This window comes from Tauraco erythrolophus, chromosome 5 (genome assembly GCF_009769465.1).
Source record: "Tauraco erythrolophus isolate bTauEry1 chromosome 5, bTauEry1.pri, whole genome shotgun sequence".
NCBI classification, from domain to species: domain Eukaryota; kingdom Metazoa; phylum Chordata; class Aves; order Musophagiformes; family Musophagidae; genus Tauraco; species Tauraco erythrolophus.
The window spans coordinates 34693058-34714827 of record NC_141469.1 but is presented as its reverse complement, the minus strand read 5'-3'; the positions used below and the strand labels follow the sequence as shown (position 1 = coordinate 34714827).

The 21770-nt window shown below is 40.3% G+C and overlaps 1 protein-coding gene across 1 annotated transcript in view; it reads left to right on the top strand.

Moving 5' to 3' along the window:
• Positions 1-3224: 3224 nt before the first annotated feature.
• The window catches only part of EVC (EvC ciliary complex subunit 1), a 55411-nt gene continuing 36865 nt past the window's right edge, over positions 3225-21770 (top strand). The window contains 9 exon segments of the mRNA XM_086612049.1: positions 3225-3395; positions 6960-7070; positions 9801-9884; positions 10419-10651; positions 11647-11731; positions 13930-14028; positions 16342-16479; positions 18543-18701; positions 20249-20465. Of these exon segments, the coding sequence (XP_086468175.1) occupies positions 3225-3395; positions 6960-7070; positions 9801-9884; positions 10419-10651; positions 11647-11731; positions 13930-14028; positions 16342-16479; positions 18543-18701; positions 20249-20465 (1297 nt within the window).

Genomic DNA, 21770 nt, shown 5'->3' with positions numbered 1-21770 from the left:
ATCTTTCATTACCTAAAGTTAACACAGAAATAAGCAATTATAAAAAAAAAACTGTTTTCATAAATGTCTAATATTGAACTCTTATGCCGAATTTATGCTTCACAATCAGACAGGATCCTGTTCCACACATTTCCCAAATTTCAAGTTTCCCAGAATTAACCACCAGAAGAGATACAACACGGCTCTAGAGGTCTCCCACAGCTTGTCAAGCAGTATGAGGCACTGCTGTCTCCTAGTATGGCTATGCACGCTTGGGGCTCAAACCGTACTTTCACTTCATATCATCGGGCTGAGTCTCTGCGCAATTGTGGAGCAGAAGGGTTTGCTATCAGTTTTTTCCTACAAAATAACTTTGCTTGCTATTTTCAAAGGCAGTACTGAGGACACTGCAAAATCCGATCACTAGGAGTCAGTAGGAATGCGTCCACATTGGATGATCAAGTCTACTGACATTATGCTCATTTTTCCTTCAGAGCATTACACGCAGCCTTTCCAGGGGACCACAGGCGAAAAACTGCAGCTTACGAGGCAATCTGTGACAGCCTCCCACCAGTGCCCAGGCCACAGAGAGCGCTACAGAAATTACAGCTCTGAAACATCAGTAAAAGAAACCAGTGTTTTGATCAAGATGTAATAGTCATACAAGCAAGTTTTCATTTAATAAAAATGCTTCCAAGCAGGAGATAATACAGAGTTAGGAATGTCAGCTGGTTAACAGCAATCTTCTAAGTCCGCTGAGTGACGTGACCCGCACTTGCTGTTTTCGTTTGTTCCCAAGCACTGCATGTAAGTAATGTCAAGTACTGACTTATGTCAACACCACTGTTACAGTACAGCAAGTTAGAGGCAATCTTCTTTGCCTGCTCAGGGAAACCATCACTTTGATTATTGCTAGAGCTGTAACTTTAGTTAACCTTGTGTGAAAATACTTCTCACTTCAGAAAGGGCACTTTCCCTCAAAATAACAGAAAATGCAAGATATCCCACAAATCTGGAGGCACCAGGAGCCCTGGGTTTTAAGGACACTGCTCTGGAAAACAAGTACATATGGGATTGGAGGCAGCTCTTGTGGAGGAGAAAGGACAGATCGAGAAACAAACACAAGCAGGACCATGCAGGAGACTGAGCAGCCCCAGGATGCAGCTCTGGGAGACTCCAAGCACTGAGCTCTTCACCAGGGGCTACTTGCAAATACCTCGTTGTACAGCTTTCCCTGCACTCTAGAATTCTTGCACACAAACTGAGTTATGCCGAAGTTCTCTAACGCCATTATTAATTTCTTCTCATTGGTTAAACAATCTATATGACCCTGAAATTTTGAGTAGCCAAACATCTCAAGAACACAAAAAGATAAGAACATGGCACGCCAGTGACAAACTTAAATATTAAGAACTGTCTGGTGGATAGAGAGATATATGCATGTATTTCCATAGACGCGTATTGACATGCAGCAATAGAAATTACATGTTAAAAGGGAGTTAACCTTTGCCAGATATTTCTAGAGCCCTATATGCTGCATCAAGGAAATGTGTACAGTACTCTAAGTGGATATAATGATACCAGCGTGAAACTGATGAAAACAGAAAACACCGATATGATGGGCTATTATGTTAAACGTTGAAATAAATCTTGTTTATAAACATTAATCCCAAATATTACTCTTACACATTGTTTGCATATATATGAATGTGAATGTTAAATGTCAACAGCTCCTTTGTAAATGAGCCTGTAACAAAAGTAGACAGTGATCTAAGCGTGCACAAAGGCATGCAGAAAATGTGGCTTGTTAGCTAACAAGCTTTATTTCTTACTTCCTAGGAAATCAGCGTACAAACCGCTCCTGACTTCCACAGACTCCAGGCATTCATTCATCTGTGGTTTTACAAAAGCTCATGCTCAAAAATCTGCAGTGATTGTATGTCCATGTGTGTCAACTACAAATGACATTACAGCACTCCTTGTTTTTTCTTCTGCCTTATCTAACATTCAGTTCTCAGCAGTCTGCACTGGAAAATATAATCTGGATATTCGGCACAATTCTTCCACTCTGCTGCAGAGTGCGTTCATAATACCAAAGGGCATCATGATGGGCTCTGCATCGGCCAACAGTGCCAATTCTATGGGCCAGCACTCACATCATGCTTCAAAGGTAATTAATTTAATGTAGTAATATCGCCAGCAGATATTTTCCCCAAGTTTTATATTAATTTAATTTTTGGTGGCAAAATAAGGTGTGTTTTTTTTAAAAAAAAAGAAAATTCCCTACAATATTATTTCCTGTTGATTGGCCTTTTTGTAACCAGACCACAAACTATCGTCTGCGATCCACTCCATTCCCACTGCACAGCCTCAAGTATACTCTCCACATTGGCAAAAGAAAACTATGTTGTCACGTGTTGAGACAGTTAAGATACCTAGATAAGGAGAAAGAATGTTTCCCCACGTCACATGAAAAACAAAAGCCGTATCCCACACCACGAGCGGCACTCCCAACAGCGGGCTGACACCAGCGGGCAACGGTGCTGCGACCGACGGCCTCTGCTCGGGAGGAACAGCGCGGCAGAGCCGCTGTCGGCGTGCGGCACGTCCCAGCCGCCCCATCACGCCGATCCTCGGCAGCTCTTCGGGCCGTTGCCTCCAGCCCAAGTGGCCGGGAAGCAGCCGCAGCTCCGCCGGGCCACCGCTCCTCCAGCAAACCCCGCGGTGGGCGCTCGCTGCGCCCTCGGGCGCGGCCTCTCCTTCGCCCGCCATCGCAGCCCCGGGCCCCCCGGTGCGCCCCGCCGAGGGGGCTGACCCGCCGCCCGCGCAGCGCCCCGCGGGCGCGCCGCCTTACCCCGGCCGCCGTCTGAACGCAGGGCTCCCGGGGCCGGCCCGGCGCCCCGGCTCGCTCCGCGGGGCTCGGCGGGGGGCGGCCCCCGGCCCAGGCGCGCCAGGCGGCCGCTCCGCGGGGCTGAGCGGGCGCGGAGGGCTCGCCGGCGAGCAGCGCCAGCAGCAGCCCGGCCAGCAGCCGCCGCATGGCGGCGGGCGGCCCCTCGGCGGGCGCGCAGGGCGCCGCGGCGGCTTTCCAGGCGCTGCCCCCGAGCCAGGCCGGGCCTCAGCCGCCGCATCCATCCGCCATCGGTCTCCTCCCACCGCGGCGAGGGCGGGGGGCGGAGGGGCCCCGAGCAGCGGGACGTCCCCTCCCTTCTCCCTTCCTCTCTGCGGGCCGGGCCGGGCCGGGCGCGATGGCGGCAGCCGGGGGCTGCCTGCGGGCGGTGGGGCTGCAGTTCTGGGCTCGCTCTCTGCAGGCGCTGCCCGCGCTGCTCGCCCCCGCCGTGCTGCTGGGGCTGCTGCTGGGCGCCGCCGCCGCCGCCCTGCTCTGCCGCTGCGCGCTCGGGCCGCGCCGGCGGCGAGAGGTACGCAGGGCCGGCGGGCGCGGGGCTGGCAGCCGGCATTCCCCGCTGCCTCCCGCCGCGGGGAGGCTCGGGCCTGCCGCGGGGTAGACAGCTCGGAGAGTCCGGCCGGGCACCGGGACAGCCGCGGCCGCCTGAGCCGGGCCGGGAGCCCCGGGCCGGCCCCGGGGGCGCGGGGCGGGCGGCGCGGGCGGTGGCGGTTCTGCAGGGGACACTGCGGGCTTGGGGTGAGCTCGGTGGTAGGTGCGGAGCCCCGTAATTCCCGACACGCATCCGTTGGAAAGGGTTTTACTACTTTCTTCAGTTAAAAATTCGCTGACACCGCCACTGGCTCAAAAAAGAGGCCGGTTTAAGCACTTTTTGTGTTCTGAACGTTGCCCTGCTGGCCTGCGTCTTCAGCATAGGTGACCCACTAGTTGCCTCTCACGGCCGTCGTTTCTTGTACGAGGCTGTGTTACTTTTGGGGGATACTGGAAGATGGCAGAGACTTCCTGAGATAACTGGAAGTAAATACTAATTTCTGTCCTAAAGTAGAACAATCCGATTTCCAAAGCATTTTATGAACTCCTCCCAAGTTCATTTTACAGACGGCACAAGTGGAGTATTAGTACTAACCCACAGTGAGAACTTTGCGCCAAGGGAACACATGTACACACCCGAGAAATAAAGGCAGCAGAACACATCTGACAGTTTCTTGATGCGAAACTAACAGGATTTTCTAAAGCGTGTGGGTTTGTTAGCAGCGTACCTGCCTTACTGTTTTAGGGACTGTGGTGGATGGTTCATATCCCTCTTATTACATGAAGTGTTTGTTTGGACTCCAGGATCACAGGGATAGCACATATCTGCAGGCAGACATGTTTTCTGAGAATTGTTATCGACTTCTGCTTTTTTCTCTCATCGCGTTTAGTCCCAGGTCGTGTTGGATTGACTGGATGTAGCAATGGTTGGCTCTGGCACAGCTGGGAGATTGGGAGCCCTGTGGAGCATTCTGCCAGCCTGCAGTGGGGGGTCTGGTTTGACTTGGTTTTTAACCACACATCTTTTCAGCTATAACAGCGCTGCTGCGTGTGTGTATCTGTTAGTGTTGACTGTTATTAAACATGACATAAGAGAAAAATCCTCTTGTTCCCAACTGCTTTTAAGTACCAGGTTTGAAACTCTGTTTGAAGCCATGCTTTAGCCTAATAATGGAGGCACTTCAAATGCTGGATCAATGCATCCTGTGCAAGTGCAAGCCTCTCGGATTCAATTGCTCGTTTTCCCTGCCTTAATAGGCAGTATCTTTATTGTGCTGCCACTACCGACTCAAATATAGCCACGTACAATTTTATCCTTTATGTCGTTTATGTCAATAGGGAATAGAAGCTGTAAGTTCTCTCTGGCCCCGATCTTCAGATGCATTTAGGTGCTTAAATGCCATTAAAATCAATGCTGCTGCTGTAAAAGAGTTGTTTATTTCGAAAGAAAAATAAGCTGCCCGCTGGTGCATACAGAGCACACTGTAGGGTGGGCAGGTTATATCCCATGGGTCTGATTTCCCAAATGCAAACAGGCTGTCTGTGCCCATTCCTTCCACATACTGTCTTCCCCACCGATGCTCTGAATCAAGCCTATTGTGTGTATAGCAGATGCTGAACTGCATGCATTACGGCTGCCTGCATCCAAAGTAGAAACAGGGATAGTTTGCCTAAGTATGCCATGTTGATTCCCAAGCAGCTGAGTTATCCTTGCAGTGGGAGCAGAGCAAGTACCCAGAGTCTGAAGCAGCCATAGGCACCACAATAAGCTACTTGTCTCTCAGCTCCAATTAAACACTATTCTATAGATCTCGACCTGAATCCATGGCACTTGGATGCATGCAGTTTAGTGCCTTATTGGTTCGATGATCTATGTATAAGACGCAGCGAGATGGTTCTAAGAAGAAGCCTTTACCATGGTAACTTCTGACCATGTAGGTGCTGTAATACATTTCTGTCGATAATATTCTGCTGTTAGAGTACGGCGTTACCTGGAGGCTCTTGTGACACTTTGGGTTGGAGCTTGTCTCATTGTGGTGTTCTGGTAGATTAGCTTGATCAAGTCTTACAGTAATTACAGTTAGACTTAGTTTTTTTTCAACTTGTTAATACTCTTAAAGGGGAGCTCAGTAGCACTTCAGTTGCAAAAATAACAAAGGACAAAAACAAATCAAGAAGAAGGCAATGAGATTAGAAATGTTAGCAGGAAAGAAATGAATCCTGGAGAAATTCAAACACTTAAATTATAGTGATGGAGATATAAAGGAGTGAACATGAATGCTGGATAAATATGAACAATTGGAGAGATAAGATGAGAGAAGCAAATTCTTATTTTGGAGTGGCTATGATGTCAGCTACAGCGGTGAATCCAATGTGGCTACTTCCACAAATCCCAGTTGCTCAACCTAAATTTTGTGAACTTCTGGTTTGGGACAAATAAGTAACAAGATTGATGGGAGAGACTTGTAGCTGTTCTTTTGTCATTAGTAGATTTTTAGGAACCAGCATCTGCAATTCGCCATGTCTTGGAGACTAAACCGAGAACATAGTCTGTATTACTGAGCATCTAAGTTCCAGAAAGATAATAGAGGCAAGTCATAAGGAGTGAAATGTATTCAAAGGTTGGGCAGTTCTCCATATTGGGAGAAAATGGACTACTGTATATACCAAGTGGCCAAATAATTCAAGGAGAATCTTTCCATAAGATAGCCACACGCATGGTGGCTGCAGCCATATCATTGGACTACATCAGAAAGCAGTTAGTGGATTGAAAATCTGAAAAATAATTTTAAAAGTAGTCGAGGTAGGGTGGCTGCCACCTTTTCCTTCCCTAAAAAAATTCCTTGCAATGCTGTGTTTGGATGCGTTGACCAACATTAGTATATTTTTTTTTGGTCTATCTAGTGCACAGGGAAGAGCGTGGGCAGCAGAGCAGCAGAAGGTTTTGTTCCTGCACATCCTGTGTCCATACCAGTGGCTGTGTGTTTGTTTGGGAAGTAAAGGCCGATGGGATGGGCTGCTTTTGGGGGAGAAAGACGGTGAACTTTTTCTGATGGTTATTTCTTCCTGACAGGAACTTCCCACACATAAAACTTCATTTAGGCAGTTTTTCACATAGCAGGGAAACAAGAATACGTTCCCTTCGTTGCAGGCAATTACAGACAGTTTTAGTTAACTTGCTCTAACTGAGAAGTTTGAACCAAGACTGAGAGCTTGACTCCATAGTCTGTAGTAAGACGTTTTGAGAGCTGATGGATTGATTTGACAAATTTACAGCCTCTTACAGATTTTCAGGTTAAAATTCTACTTCTAGGCTGACAAATCAAGTTCATGAAGTTCATTAATTTGAAAAAATGCTTCCTAAACATTCTCATTCATTTTCTGGTCATATTTTTCCAAATCATCCATTTTTCCATCATTTTCAGCTGATACTGAAATCATTTTCAGGATGGAGATGTGAGTGTATCCAGGCTGCTGTCAAAGATGTTTCCAGGGAATCTATGTGATCTCAGTGTTATATTTTATCTGTTTTCTCTTGGAATTTCAGAAGGATGATTCCCAGAGACTTCTGGAAAGCTTCAACTCTGATGAAAGAGAGCACACACTCCTGAAAAGTCAAGCAGAACCATATACATCAAAAGAGGAAATTCTGCTGGAGGTAAAGCTCTGCTTATGTTAGCGATTGTCTCTTTTGCTGCACGTAGCAATGAGCACATTCAGGGCCTGGTCCAAACTGTCTTAATTTTATTGGATTTGGAATTGAGTCCTTAAAATGTGTTCAGAAAAAGCACAAGAAGGAGAGTGGGAGCTGATGGCTGCTTGTGAATGCAAGCATTTCAGGCACTCATTTCCCTTATGAATTCCATTTCTCTTGGGGGACTCTTTTTGGATATTTTAATCAAGATCCTGAGTTCTTTTTGAACAGGGGCTGTCTCTACATTGTCCTTAATTTCAAAAGGCTGATGAGAAAAGTTAACACTATTGACATAAGAAAAAGTTCTTAAGTACTGAAATCAGTGCTGATAGTTGATAGTGGATTGTTTCCTGGAGAAGGAGATTTATTAGAGAAATTTTGACAGTAACAAAGTTCTCTCATCAGGTTCAATCTGGAACAAATACTTTTTTTCTAGAGCCTCCTTAAATGCTCCAACTCTCAGTTGGGCTGAGTAGATCAATGGAGGGAGAAAGCATAAATGAAGTAAAATGAGTATGTTTGTGAACAGCAGCATCTTCAATGGCTTTCTCACATAGAAAGTTCTCCCATCAGGTACCAGCTGAAGATACAGTGCAGAGGTCAAATGACCGCAAATACTGAAACACCAGTGTGTTGAGCTGGGATTCAAGGACAATTAGAGAAACAATTTTGAAAGAAAAGTAGGAGAAGGTATAAACTTAACCCACCCTCAACTGAAAATTGAAACAACTTTTTTTTGTGTGTGCAATAAGCTCAAAATAACTGGAGAACCAGTCCTATTGTGTAGTTGTGAGATCACTGGCTTTCACCCAAAGCTGGTGAACCTAAAGGTTGTGAGTTAAACTGCATATTTAAAAAAAATGTGCAGTTCAGCTAACTCATTCAGTCTATTATACGTAAATTAAATACATGCAGAAGGTGTCAGTTCAAGCCAGCCAGTCTGGTGCTTAGCTTGTAATGAGAACTGGTTTCAAGACAAAGAGAAGATAGACATTACTGTAAACGTTTTACTGTTGGTTTAAATTCTGACAGGTAATTAATCTTCATTTCAGTTTTGTGATTAGGAATGGTGACAAACCATGGCCAGTCATTTTGCTTGAGTTAAAGTACAGCATAACAAGTGAGCATGAATTAGATTCTCTTTTGGAGTGTAAATCCTGTGAGAGAACTTACATAATGATATAAGTTTATGCATATTACCGGTCCTTTTGAAATGGGATCATGGTCTTTTAAAGATGATCATTCACAGCTATATCCATTTCCCAAACACGTTAACTCATTTATAACACATTAAGAAGTAACCTTGTTATTTCGAGGGACTGTCTCCCACCTATTTGTCTAACTACTGAAGTTAACATATGGTTTTTTTCTATTCATTTGTCCCAATTCCCAGAGGCTTTTGCTGTTTCTAGCATCAAATTGATAGTTCATGAAGAAGCATAGATGGAAGGTGCTTTTAGTTAGGTTAGAGCACTTCAGAAAAACAGATATTTTCATTCTGAGACCTTCTACATTGCAGTAATACCATAATTACTGTATCAATAATAACTGTGTATTACTCATGCCTGCTGAGAAGCAGCATGCATTAGTTCTAGCACTCTGCAATGTGGCTTTACAGCTTTGGAGAGAAGCTGCTCTGCCTCCAGCCATTGCAGAGCAATGTCTCTGTCGGCTTCTATCCCTGAATATGTATTACAGCAGTTGTTCTACTCAGTATGAGCAATGTTTTACATGCTGACCCTGTGCTTTTAACTTTATCAGTAAATCCAAAAATGACTTCTGGAAATAAATGAGGCGGAGATGAAAAGGTACAATGATAAAAGTCTAATGAATTACATAGTTTGCTCTTCTCTTCCCGTCTCTATTTTTAGACTCTATTAGTGCTTTGATATTTCCTAGAAAAATCTATATAAAGAAAATTGTGTTTTGACAGATTGGATTCTTTCACTTCATATGACAAAACCAAAAAGTTAGAATAGGAAACCTGCTAAAGCTTGCTTTTAAGCATTCTGTCTGTTGCTTATAGCCAACCTTTTATTAAGCCATATATAACCTCACAAAACAAAGCTGATTATCCCATAAAAGTGCATAAAGCAGTGGCTAGAAAAGAGGAGGAGCAGAAAGTCAGATTACATGATACAGCAGATTGTATGAAAAGAATGCATTATCTATAAAAAGTTCTTCAGAAGAACATTGGTATTTTCTGTAGATTATAGGTAAGGGTTGTACTATAAAAGTTCCTCCTAAAAAAAATGAATGACTGGTTTTGTTTAATCTATTGTTTCTTTAATTAAATTGGAACTCAGAATTTATAGCCATGATATCTGTGGAGCTTATCCTTTAGAAGTTTCTATTATTAAGGTAATTCTAGTCTCTCATGTCAAAACTTTAGTTCCTTTTAAAGCAGGGAGGGGGAACGAAATGAAAATAACTTGTGAATACCAGCTATTGCCTGTTTTCCCTTGCAGGAGTAAAAACATTTTGAAGCAGTGGTAATGACAGTGTTCTCTTTTCTGGATTTCATATTCTGAATATGAGAAGACTTCTTGTGCCAATGCAGAAACAGTCAATAAATAATTAGTTATCAATGGGAATTTCTAAGTTGTGTAACCAAAAGAGGCATGCAATTCTTACAGCGAACAATCATCAGGTCTACTGCTGTTCCCAAATGGTTTTCTGTTCTTTTCCATACAGGAAAGTGAGTCTCCTCTGAACAGTAACATCACGGCATTTGCATTAAAGGCAAAAGTGATCTATCCCATCAATCAGAAATTTAGGGTAAGGTTTTAGATTCTACTTGTAAAAATTAATGATAATCATTCTGTGTCAGAGTAAATTTGCAGAGTCAATTAACAGAAGAAAACTTACTGCCCATCTGCTTAATAGGGATTTTTCTTTGTTTATAGTCCGTTGACTCAGGGCTTATTTTGTAAGGCATCATCTGCTTACAACTCCTCCTGAAACTTGCAGTGCTTTTCATGGTCTCTGGTCAATTTTTACTGTTGTCAAGAGACCCCTTCTTCCCATTAACATAAATGGAAGTCGAGTCTGTCCAAGGAGACACATGAAAAACCCCACAAGCATCTGCCCTTCAGTAGGAAAACAAACACTAAGCAGATAACCAGAACAGAAGAATGCTTTTCTGGGCAATGCAGGAACCTGTCAGTATGATGAATCTAAATATATGTGGAAACACTTTTTCTGTGTATATTGCTTAATTTTTTGCTTGAAAGCAAATACTGCAAATTGGTGAGATGTTTAGCTCCTTATTGCGTTGTATTAATTGACCTTGTAAATTTTCTTTGACTGTAGCCTTTGGCAGATGGCTCATCCAATCCATCTTTGCATGAGAATCCAAAGCAGGCAGTTCTGCCTAATCAGGTCATGGAGACATCTATGTCAGGCAGCCTGGGATCCCTGAGCCAGGGAGACAAAGAGGACTGCAGTTCTTCCACAACAATACATTCCACAACAAGCGATGAAAGATTTCAGGCTCGAGCCTTCCTCAAGGTGACCAGCTTCCCTGAAGTGCTAACATGTGAGAGGTAAGCAGTAAACCTGCCCTCGTGTTTGGTCATTTCCTAGAATGCGTCAGTAGTTTTCAGAACAATCACTAAAGGTCTGGTGTAAACTGAAGGCTGAGCTTGAATGCATACATTCACCACATAAAGACAGGACTATCTGCGTATGACCCTAAAAAGTGACTGGAGAGACTGAAGAAATGCATCATGTTGTATATTGAAAGTGAAGTTGTTCTTTATGCAATTCTGTGAATCAGAACTTTGGCAAAAACAGTCTCATAAAACTGTGTGTCACTGTTACAATAAGGAGATCCCTTTGATTTGGCTTGTATGTTCAGTTCACAAGTGCAGTGACATGCTCAGCTAGGGATGGAGTCCTCTGCGCAGTACAACATCAAGTCACGCAACAGGTGCCTCGAGAACAGCAAGTGGCAGTGGTCTGTTCTCTCTGTTTTAATGGGAACTACTCCTCATGTCATGTGGTGGGAAAACTTCCTTTCTCAGAAACTCCATTGATGAGCAGGTAGAGCTAATCAAAATGGATTACCAGCTTTGGATTTCTTTCAGCTGCACAACAGCAAGAAACCACTAGGTGAATACATACGTGTCTGTATTCTCATTAGCAAGAATAAGGAAATCATGTTTCTGTCACTATGAGGACTCAGGAAGGCACTAGTGATGGAGAATGTTTTCAAAATGCCCACTCTAATTGTAGTTGTTTTAATTTAAAGCTTTGGTTTCCCTTTGTTACAGTCACTCATGCCTATATTTATCTTGCCTTTTTGTAAAGGGAACTGCAACTCCAGCTTAAAAAAAGCACTATTTTGTTTTGCTTACTTTTGTGTAGATATATTTCATCTGAAAAAGAAGACAACGTAAGAGTAAAGTGACTTGACAGCTGTTGTAGGGGCAGTGCTTTTAGGAGAATTTAGTGGTTAAGTGAATCTATTATATGGTGTTGCTCTGTTATGTGACCTTCATTTAGATTGATATTAACACTTTTTAAATCTTTGTTTTAGCTTTGATGTTAAGCTCTGCCTTTGCAGTCTTATTTTAAAAGATCTCATGCTTCTTGATACTGAACTCAGGAAAGAAAAACACGTGGTAGGTATTCGTTTCTCATTTATAGCTATTTTTTTTGAACAGCTTAGTTGAATATCAGTTTAGGAAATAAACTACTGACTAGCTGGGAAGTAGTGTAGCAGAGTTGCATCTCTACAGTACTTTATTTTTTCTCTTTGTTCTGTATATATATGAACTTCACAAAGGAGTCAAATATAAAGAAATATATTGGGCTTTGAAATACAGGAGGTCAGACCGGATAATACAAAAATTTGGCTTTAAACTTTACTCCAGAGGACAACATACAGCACTTGAGGGTCATAAAAATAGAAAAAATACATATTTAATATATGTGTTTATATTTTAAGGACAATGCTTGTGCGTTGCAACTCAAAGGACTCCAGGCTCTTTAAATAAAGTTGAAAGTTCAACTGAATCAGTACCATTATCATATGTGCAATAGTCCTGATTTTGTATGACGGAGGAATTAAGGTACCCATTTAAACCATAGATAGCTAACTACGTTAAGTCACAGTGTCTAAAGCTGAGAGAAAAAACCAAACCAAACCAAACTAAAAACCAAACAAACCAAAAATGAATGTACACAATTGTTTATGGTGACTAGTTATGGTCAAGTACAGAATCATCACCATTACTGAGTTTTAGCTTAGTTAATGTAAATCTGGACTTAAAACATATGGCTTTCTCCTCCCCCTTTTCCCCGACCTCTGTTTAAACAGATTGGTCATTTCTGTTGTAATTTGTTAAATGCAGTGAGAATATTTCCGTTCCGGGATTTTCTGAACAAATTTCTACAAAATACAAAAGAAAAAGCGTGAAAGTAAACCTGGAAAGCAACTTCTCTTCTGCTGCGATTTATTCCCATCTAAGTAGATAAGGACGGGAACTTGAGATCAGATTGCAGAAGGAAATTTAGCTTGACTACAGAAGATTGAACTTGATCTCAAAGTTAATCATCCTTCTGTAAATGAAGGCAAGTTAACCACATGGTGATGTAATCACAGAAACACTGAGAAAATGAGCATTTATCGTACTTTGTGGCCTATCAGAAATTACCATAAAAGGCAGATGACTTTGACCTTTAGCTGAGGCTTTGACTAGCTGTGTATGTTCACTAGCAGGGGAAAAGGGCAAAAAAAAAATCAGTTTAGAGAATAGTTTCTTCCTTTTCCACTCTGCTTTCTCTGATTTCAGAGTCAGTCTTTGTTAGCGTCAGGTCTTGGAAAAGGAAACATATCCTCTTCCTTCAGTGTTCTCCTGAATTCTTTTTTCTTTCCCCCCTTTTACAGTATGTGGTATCTTAGTGTTGTGTGTTCAGAACTTGCCAAACTGCTATCCAGAACATTGGCAAGTGAGATCCAAAACATGGCTGCTTTACTGTTTTCTCTATTACTCAACTCTAATGATAACATACTTTCCAGATTTCGCTTAGCTGAAATGTTGGCTTCAATATCTGTTTGTATGTGTAAATATGGTTTTATTTATGTTTTTACATGTTTAAAGTGGGCAACTTCCGCATCATCTGTTTTCAAGTACATGAGTAATGGGCAGGTGGCAGTTAAATTTATCTTCACATTGGAAAATGCTGCAGCAGTTAGTAACAAAGTGAATTGTCTTTACACTGAGGAAAGAGAAGAGCTTAAGCAAAAATTATCCCAGTGTGCAAAAACATCTTTTTGAAGATACTAGTATTACAATCTTTAAAACAACCCAAACAAATAAACAAACAACAACTGGAAAATATGTGTATTTTTTGTAAGAGAAGGTGGCTAGAACTTGAAATGGTTAATTTTGTGTTGTATATAAAAATGACCGATACTTCATTTGACTGACTACAGTTGAAATCATAACAGTGAATATGTTAGTATCTTTCAGTTTAGGGGTTCATTAAACTTTAAAAAATGGACTTCATATTTTTAAGTGATCTGTATATTGTCCAGTAAAGGGCAGTTGCAGATGTGTCAGTCTGGTCCCAAGGCTATATGAGATTATGTCCTTGTTAGAACATAAAACCATCTTCCAATATCTTACATGAAGCCAAAGCTAAAGAATTTTTTGTAATGGAAGTACTACAGAGTTCTGATGATGTTTCTGTTATTTCACTTGTGATTCACTATAATCTCACTGATTGATTTAAATTAACAAAAGTTATCACAATGATGGCCTTACAATGTTGAGCAGGCACTTACCCTGGCTTTTGTTTCCTTCCTTTTGAACAGATGTTTATTCAGGTTCTCAAAATATACCTTGCAGACTTTTGTCATAAAAAGAAGATTACTGATGATTTGTTCAAGAAGATCCTTTTAGTTCAAGAAAATGTAAGTGGGTTTGTTGGTTAATATTTCAGACCACAGAAAATAAGAGTTGATCCAACCAGTTGGTGTAAGTTGCCGCAGCAGGCTATATCACCTACTCTTTTTAAACAGCAGTGTCATCTATAATCTATTTCAGAAAAATGCAGAGAAACTCCTTTGTTAGTTGATTTTCTCCATTACGTTGTCCACGTTTCCTCCTTCTTGTTGTATGAGGTGATCAGGACAGTAATGTGTCTAATCTGTTAAGAATTTTGTAATCTGTTAAGTATTTTGTAGTTGAATCCATTCAAGCAAACAGAACGTTGTGAATCTTATTCACTCGATTTAAAAATCTCTTAATTATCAGATCTTTGGCTGGTTCCATGTATCATTGCTGATAATAAAATAGCAGGAAATAAAGTGCTAGAAGGAAACTCAAGGCTTTTTTTAACAAGAGGAAATATACTTATTTTCCTCTTTATCCTTTTTTTTTCTTCCATATGCTTGTATCAAAATCCATTTTCCACTTCTGAACTAGATAAAATACATTGACAGTCAATATGCATTCAGATGGAGTCACAATACCGTATTTAAGATTATCAGAAGGGAAAAAAAGCTTTACATAACTGAACAGGAGAGCTGTTGGTTCCGCTTTCCATTTTCCAGATTAGAGTCATAGAAAAGTCTGAGTTGAGAACCACCTCTGGAGATCACCTGGTCCAGCCTTCTGTAGGAAGCAGAGAATACTAAAGGCTATCCAGTGCCCTGCCAAGCCAAGTCTTGAATATCTGCACTGAAGGAGACTCCTCCATTTCTCTGGGCAGCCTAGTCCAATATTTAATTCTTCTCACAGTAATGATTTTTTTGTTACATACAGATGGAATTTAGGCATTAAAGTCTATTGGCTTGCCAGCTCTAGTTGTTGATATTTATTTTGTCCGTTCAGTCTCACAATCTGTGAATGAATATCAAGAATCTCTGTAGTTGTACCTAATAATTTATTTCAGAATGGATTTTGCCTTAAAACCACTCCTCTGCTTTAAATCCTCAGGTTTAATATTAAAATTGATTGTATTTACTAAATGAAAAGTGAGCTTTGGTGTACAAATCCCTTTTTCTGATGGACGTCTGGTAATGACTTCAAATTATAAATGCAGAGGTAATACAGATGAGGAATGTTTCCCAGATTAGCCTAACCCTCAATGAGGCTTGATGGCATTGGTGTCTTCGTGTACCTAACTGAGCTGCTGCAAGACAAATACTAAATTTTGTTTATTAGATGCAGTAATTGCTGGATTAGGTCAGTTATTTAAGTATCAATATGAGATTCCTATGTCCTATATTCTGGAGAGAAGGGTCTTGAAATGTGACAGCCTTAAGTTGGGATATCACATAGGGATGAGGCTGATTATGAGTACCATGTAAAAGAGATGTTGGTAATAAGCTTTTCCTTATTAAAAAGTATGTAATACTGCATTGGCAAGACTGATAATTATATTATTCATCACAGACAGCATTTTCCTCTTTTAGTTCTGCATTGTAAGAAAAATTCATGGGATTTTGTTGAAATTGTTCGTGAAGCTTGACAAAATCTGGTTACATTTCTTGAAGACATAGGGTATCGAGTTAATGCATAGACACCCAAAATAGTGTGATATTAAAAGTAAATGTTTGTTACATAAGGCATGTTTCAGCAACTGAAGCATTCTCCATTTCAGTACCAAGCTACTGAGTAAAGGCAGAAGACTAGTATTTGTCAGTATCATTAGCTTTCAGAAAAAAATCATCCTGGCTTTAAAGGATTGAAAAACTTCAAACGCATATATTCATGTAGCCTATGATTCGTCCCTTATGAGCATTACAGGTGTGTTCATCCATGTGTGCTAGCACTCTGCCGGAAACACTATCTGATTGTCGTATCTGCATACTTCTCTGTGCTTTCGGGTGCAGCGTATACACTCATAGCTGCCATTTCAGATAGGGAACATGCATTAGAGTAGGAAGTACGTGTGGATAGATTCAAAGGATTATTAGTGTGAAAACGCATGAAGCAGCATTTACAAAAACTTGAATTCAGTGGAGATGGACAACAGTCTTGATCATGTTCACATACTAGTGGAAATGCATGTATTTGTATTGAGTGTGCTTCAGAACTGCCATATATATAGCTTCAGTTTTCTTCGCTTGCTGCAGGAGGTGCGTTACCCAGAGACTGAACTATCTGAACAGTCTTGTTCAGCCTCTCTAGCCATGAGCCACAACTGGCTTACAAATTCAGTCTGAATTTAGAAATGATGTCTGTTTTTCCATTTAACAAATAATTTACTTTTTTTCCAGGATTTTGAAGCATTACAGAAACAACTTGACTCTAGACTCCAGAATACTGAGATGTCAGGAGCCCATAATTCAGAGTACCAGACTCTAGAAGACTTAGAAAGGAAAGAAAGAGAATATTCTGAGCACATAATAGATAATGTAACTTTCTAATTTTTCTCTTTAAATTTTATTTTAGTGTTATTCTTTTGATGGGGAATGCTTTTTTCTTTTTTTTAAACTGTTGTGTTGACTAGTCCACAGTTAGTACTTTAGATGTGCCTGAGTCCTGAAAACATTTTTACTTTGCTCCAACAAAGTATTTCCAGCTCTCTTTGGGAGCCACTATGGTTTTTATACAAACATTGTTTTATCACACTGGGTTTAAAGATGAGAAACGTCTGTTGCTTGTCAGTAAGATTTATTTCAAGCCTAGGTATAGTCTGACTTTTAGGAATATAATTCTAGCACCTTGTTTTCTTCAGTCCTTCATAACTGAGTAAGAGAGTAATAAGAGACTATAAAACATTTTAAGCTGAAATAATTCCTAAGAATTACCTTTTAGCATGCTTTGTACATTTACTTCAGCAAATCATTTTGCCTTAGCAGTTCTGCATATTATAATACATTTATTTAAAAAAATTACATTTTATGTAAAAAAATACAATTTGATAGCCAGCATTTGATTCTCAAAGTGAAGTTTGGGGTTTTTTTTCTTCTCTACAGTAGTGTCACTGTGTCCAAATAGCTTGCAGGCTAGAAGACTAGAGGTTAAGAATATTCTGCATATTATTTTCCAGTAAATTGAGTAATCTGGAAGATATTCTTCTTCCCAGGTCTGTTTTTGAGGTTTTAGCAAATTCACTGCTGATGAAAATGAGAGACTGACTAGTCAGACTGATGGCTCTGTGAGCTGCCTGCACTGATTGACTGTGACACTTCAGCGCTGAACTAAACAGCCCATCGTCTCAGCCTTGGGTCTTTTTCATAGAGGAATTAACATTTTTTAATGTCTAATGGTTAAGTGTTCACTAGGAGTTTTCTCAGCTTTCTTGTGATTCTCTGTGCCTTTCACTGTATGGTGGAAGTCCTGGTAACAATTGTACATCTGTGTCAAGTTTCTTTTGCAGTTTAACTTTGCGCTGTGAAAAATTAAGTGTCTAGAATTCTCCAGAGTCAGTCACATAAAAACTCCCTGGCAGCCTCACTGAGCAGCATGAGGCAGTTATTCACCAGCAGCAGTCATCCTTCAGTGGGTCTGTCACTCTTATGCTAGCAGATGCTTTTCATCCACATTGAAAATGATTTCCGTGTACACAGATTCATATAGATCAGGACTGTGAACTAATCCACTCTTCTTTCAGTAATATAAAGAGCTTTTTTTGCCATACTCACAGATGCCATAGTCATTTTTTTGCAAAACTCACAGATACTTAATACGAAGCTTGGCAATGAATACATTTTCTTATCTTTGTGTGTACTAGTAGTCCCACTGAAGACCACAGAATGTTCAGTTGTGCACAGTTATAATTGTTTGTGGGATCAGAGCCTAAAACTAGAGATTACCTATACAATAATATATTGGAATGAACACATACACTTTGCTGATACTGCATAAAGTATTTAATTCCAGTGCAGTTAATAAAGTGCTTATGTAGCATGTGGCTGTGAAAGGCTTTGATGGTGAAAAACAGTGCCAATTTTCAGTTTTTCTTTTTGAGCAAAAATTTTGTTTGACTGGAATATCTTCTCGTACAGCTAAAGAAATTTCCCAGAAAAAAGGGCTGCAATTTGTTGTCTTTTTTAGTTTTCCCATTAATACTAACAACGTAATAGGCTTTTATAGGTGCAATAAGTGGAGAACTAACAACAAATTCTTAGTGAACAGAACAACTGCATTTAAAAAGGTCAGGATTGACCTGCTGGTTATGTGATTCCATATTCCATCCTATGATTCTATGTGCCATCAACTATCCTCATATAGTAAATAGGCTCTTTGGCTTTGCAAAATGTTCACTATAACTAATACTGAAAGCTGTCTGTAGTCTCAGTGACTTCTATCTCTGTAGACTCATATGCCTGAAATGAAATACTATGTATATAATTATTATTATATAATTTTTATTAGAGTTATATATAGTAAAATATATATAACTATATTATTACGAAATACTGGATGATTAATGAGGGAACATGGATTATTTTTTTTAATTCATATTCCACAGATGGAAGCTTTCTGGAAGCAGACTGACAAAGCCCAGCAGGCTTTTTTGGACCAATCAAAATGCTCAAGTGCCAAAGCAACAAAGATAACGATGGATCTGACTGAGAACATGATTGCAGTAGAACGCTTATTAAGTGAATCTCAAGATTTGCGGGCAATGGTAAAGTACAAAAAGAAATAAAAGCTGAGGGAGATTTAGACAATCTGAACACGAAGCATGATGCAAGTGTACAGAGTCTGTGAGTCCCACCTTAGAAATGATGTAGAGGGCGTACTACAGTTGTCTCTTTCGGCTTTGTTGCAAAGAGCTCAACTTCCATTGCGATTTATGAAGACTCACAGGAGGTTGAACTCAATGCACTTGAATTCTAATTCTCAAAATACCATTTAGGCAGTGATTTTAGGAAAAATTTATATTAATGCAGCCAATGAGCTGGGAGCAAGAGCACTAGATCTAATGATGAAGGAGAATCAGTACCCTGGGTGTTAGGACATTTCTTTTTGTTTCAAGGTATTTATTCCACTTTGACTTGAGAAATCCTCATTTAAATTTGAGGGTGATTCTGTGTGTGCAATGAGTTTAACTGGAATTTAAAAACTTTAACATCTCTTAGTGATATGGTTTTAAGAGAGAAAAATGTGTTTATAAATGCACCATCACTGTGCTTTGTGTTGTGTTAAATCTAACAGATCCTTTATTTGCTTTGCACAGGACATACTGAAAGAATTGCTTGGAATTTATAGACAAACAGTACCATCAGAATCTGGCTTACTGCATTTATTAGTAATTTGGAGAATAAATGGATAGCAGCTTTATTTGGCTTACTAATAAACAGATACAGTAATTATTGACTTGTTAGTTTTGCATTGGAGCAGCTAAGAAAACTGAGCTGGCCAGGTATGAAAATATTCTTTGCAGCTGATCACACTTGACCCATACCAGGGTACTGTACAGCAAGTTCTTTCAGATGGGCAGACTTCAAATTAGGTGTTTGGATACAGATACAGGAAACACCCCTACCTGCAGTCAACTACTGTGATGCTTACATCTCATTGCAAAGGTCATTGTGTGTCTCTGTTGACTACAGTAGTTGTCATACTCTTTCCAGGGTTGCAGCGTTGTCTAAAGCAGTTGCAGTTTCATCCAGAAAATCTTGCTCCTTACTCTAATCCTGGGCTTCTTCTCTAATAGTGCAATGAAAGCTGCTAGGCCATAGACAGTTGTGCTAATTTTTAGTATATTTAATAAACTCCAGCTGACCATATCCCAGCAGTATCAAAATCAGGTATGTGTCCTCATTTCAAAATGAAGGCCCATACTGGCTTGCTGTGTAGTATCTTGAAAAGTGGCCCAGGACATCCATGTTATCCTTTTGTCCATTTTTCCCCCTTGAGTATTTAAGTTTGTTCTTCAAGCTTGTTGTTATCTTTTCCTGCCTTAATGTCTTCTTGACAGCTACAAATAATGAAAACCACCAATAGTTTTGGATCAGCTTTTGCAACTGAACATGCGATAAACCCACTGCTATCCTATGCCAGGCAAGGTTTTCAGGAGTGTTTAAGTACATGAAGATTGTTATTCACATGGTCTTGAGAAGCATCCGCAGTTTTCTACACAGTTTGGGAATTAATAATTCAATGAAACAACAGGCACAACCAGAGACCCATTCTTAGTTTCTAAACAGGATTTTTTAATGTTTGTTTTAGGACATTCAGGAAAGGTTATTCAGCTGGGAGCTTATGGTGAAAATGATTGATTCACTGAAGTCCTATATACCAGAAGAGTGCAAGTGTAGATTAAATATTGTATCAAATATTCTGGACCATTTAACTGTAAAGAATAATCTGTCAGTCCGACAAAAGGAAGAACTTTTAACGGATCTGCACAAGGCGTTCTGGGAACAGCTGGCACATTTCAGTAATGGTGAGTACTTAGACCAAAGCTCATGACCTAACAAAAATGGATATGAGTTCTCATTATTGTATTAAGTAGTAAAAAAATTATGGCTTTGACCCTATACCCCTCTGTTTTAAGAAGGTGTTGATAAATCGGCCAAGAACACTGTTACTGAGAAGGGTGGATGCTTAGAATAGGAACTTTGGCTTTAAGCCTTCTAGGTCTTGTTTCAGGCATTACTGTGAACTTACTCTACAGTTCACATAATCTATACCTTGCTTCATTAATTTGAAGATTGAAGAAGAGTCACATTTCTTACAAGTATTTGTGAGATTTCTCAGTGTACTGTTCACGTACTTGACATGGTTGGTGATACGGGCTAATATTAGGGACAGTAATAGCTGTATCTGCTCAGAATACTGTCTTATGATCTCCTGCTAGCATGTGGAGCCAGAAGATATCCAAAATGTAGTTGTGCTATCACTATTGTGAAAAGATAATTTTAAGACTTATGATCTTCAGATAAACATCTCTTTTATTATGTCAGACTAAAATACTTTAGGAATGAAGTCTTTTTTCCTTCGTCTTACAGCCCTTCACATTGCCTATCTGTAAAGTATGCAATTATAACAAAGTCTAAGCTGACCAACTAACTCACTGATTTAAGGTTCTCACTGTGTCACTTTGCATGTTACCTAATGCCCAACATATTGAGAAACATACTCTGACTTCTCTGATAGATGTTCTATCAACGGCTCAGTGCTTCCTATCAACACTCAGGGAAAATTATAGAACATGTTTCAAAGGAAAACAGTGAGAAGTATTTTACTCTCACACGTTTTCCAGAAACATTTCTGCTACTTGTTGGCAGATTTAATGAAAACTGTCCTAGCAAAATGGCATCAGGGTTAGAGTTCAGTGAACTGAACAGTCAGAATGAATGTAGTCTTGTTGCAGTGTATTCCTGCTGCAGTGCTGCTCATTCACATTCAGGCTTCATGTTGATAAATTGTGGCATCAGGATTGGACCCAGTATTGACCCCTGGGGTACACCACTCATTACTGGCTTCCAGGTAGACTTTGTGCAAGTTTCCAATCCATCTCACTGTCTGCTCATCCAGCCTATACTTCATCCTCTTCTCTGTGAGGATCTGACAGGAGACTGTGTCCAAAACCTTGCTGGGGTCAAGGTAGACAATATCCACTGCTCTTCCCTCATCTACCGAGCGAGTCATTTCATCGTAGAAGGTGATCGGAATTCCTATGCTGCAGACTTGCACACTTTAAATAAACATGGATTAACCATGTGAACAGTTTGCCGATGCTCACAAA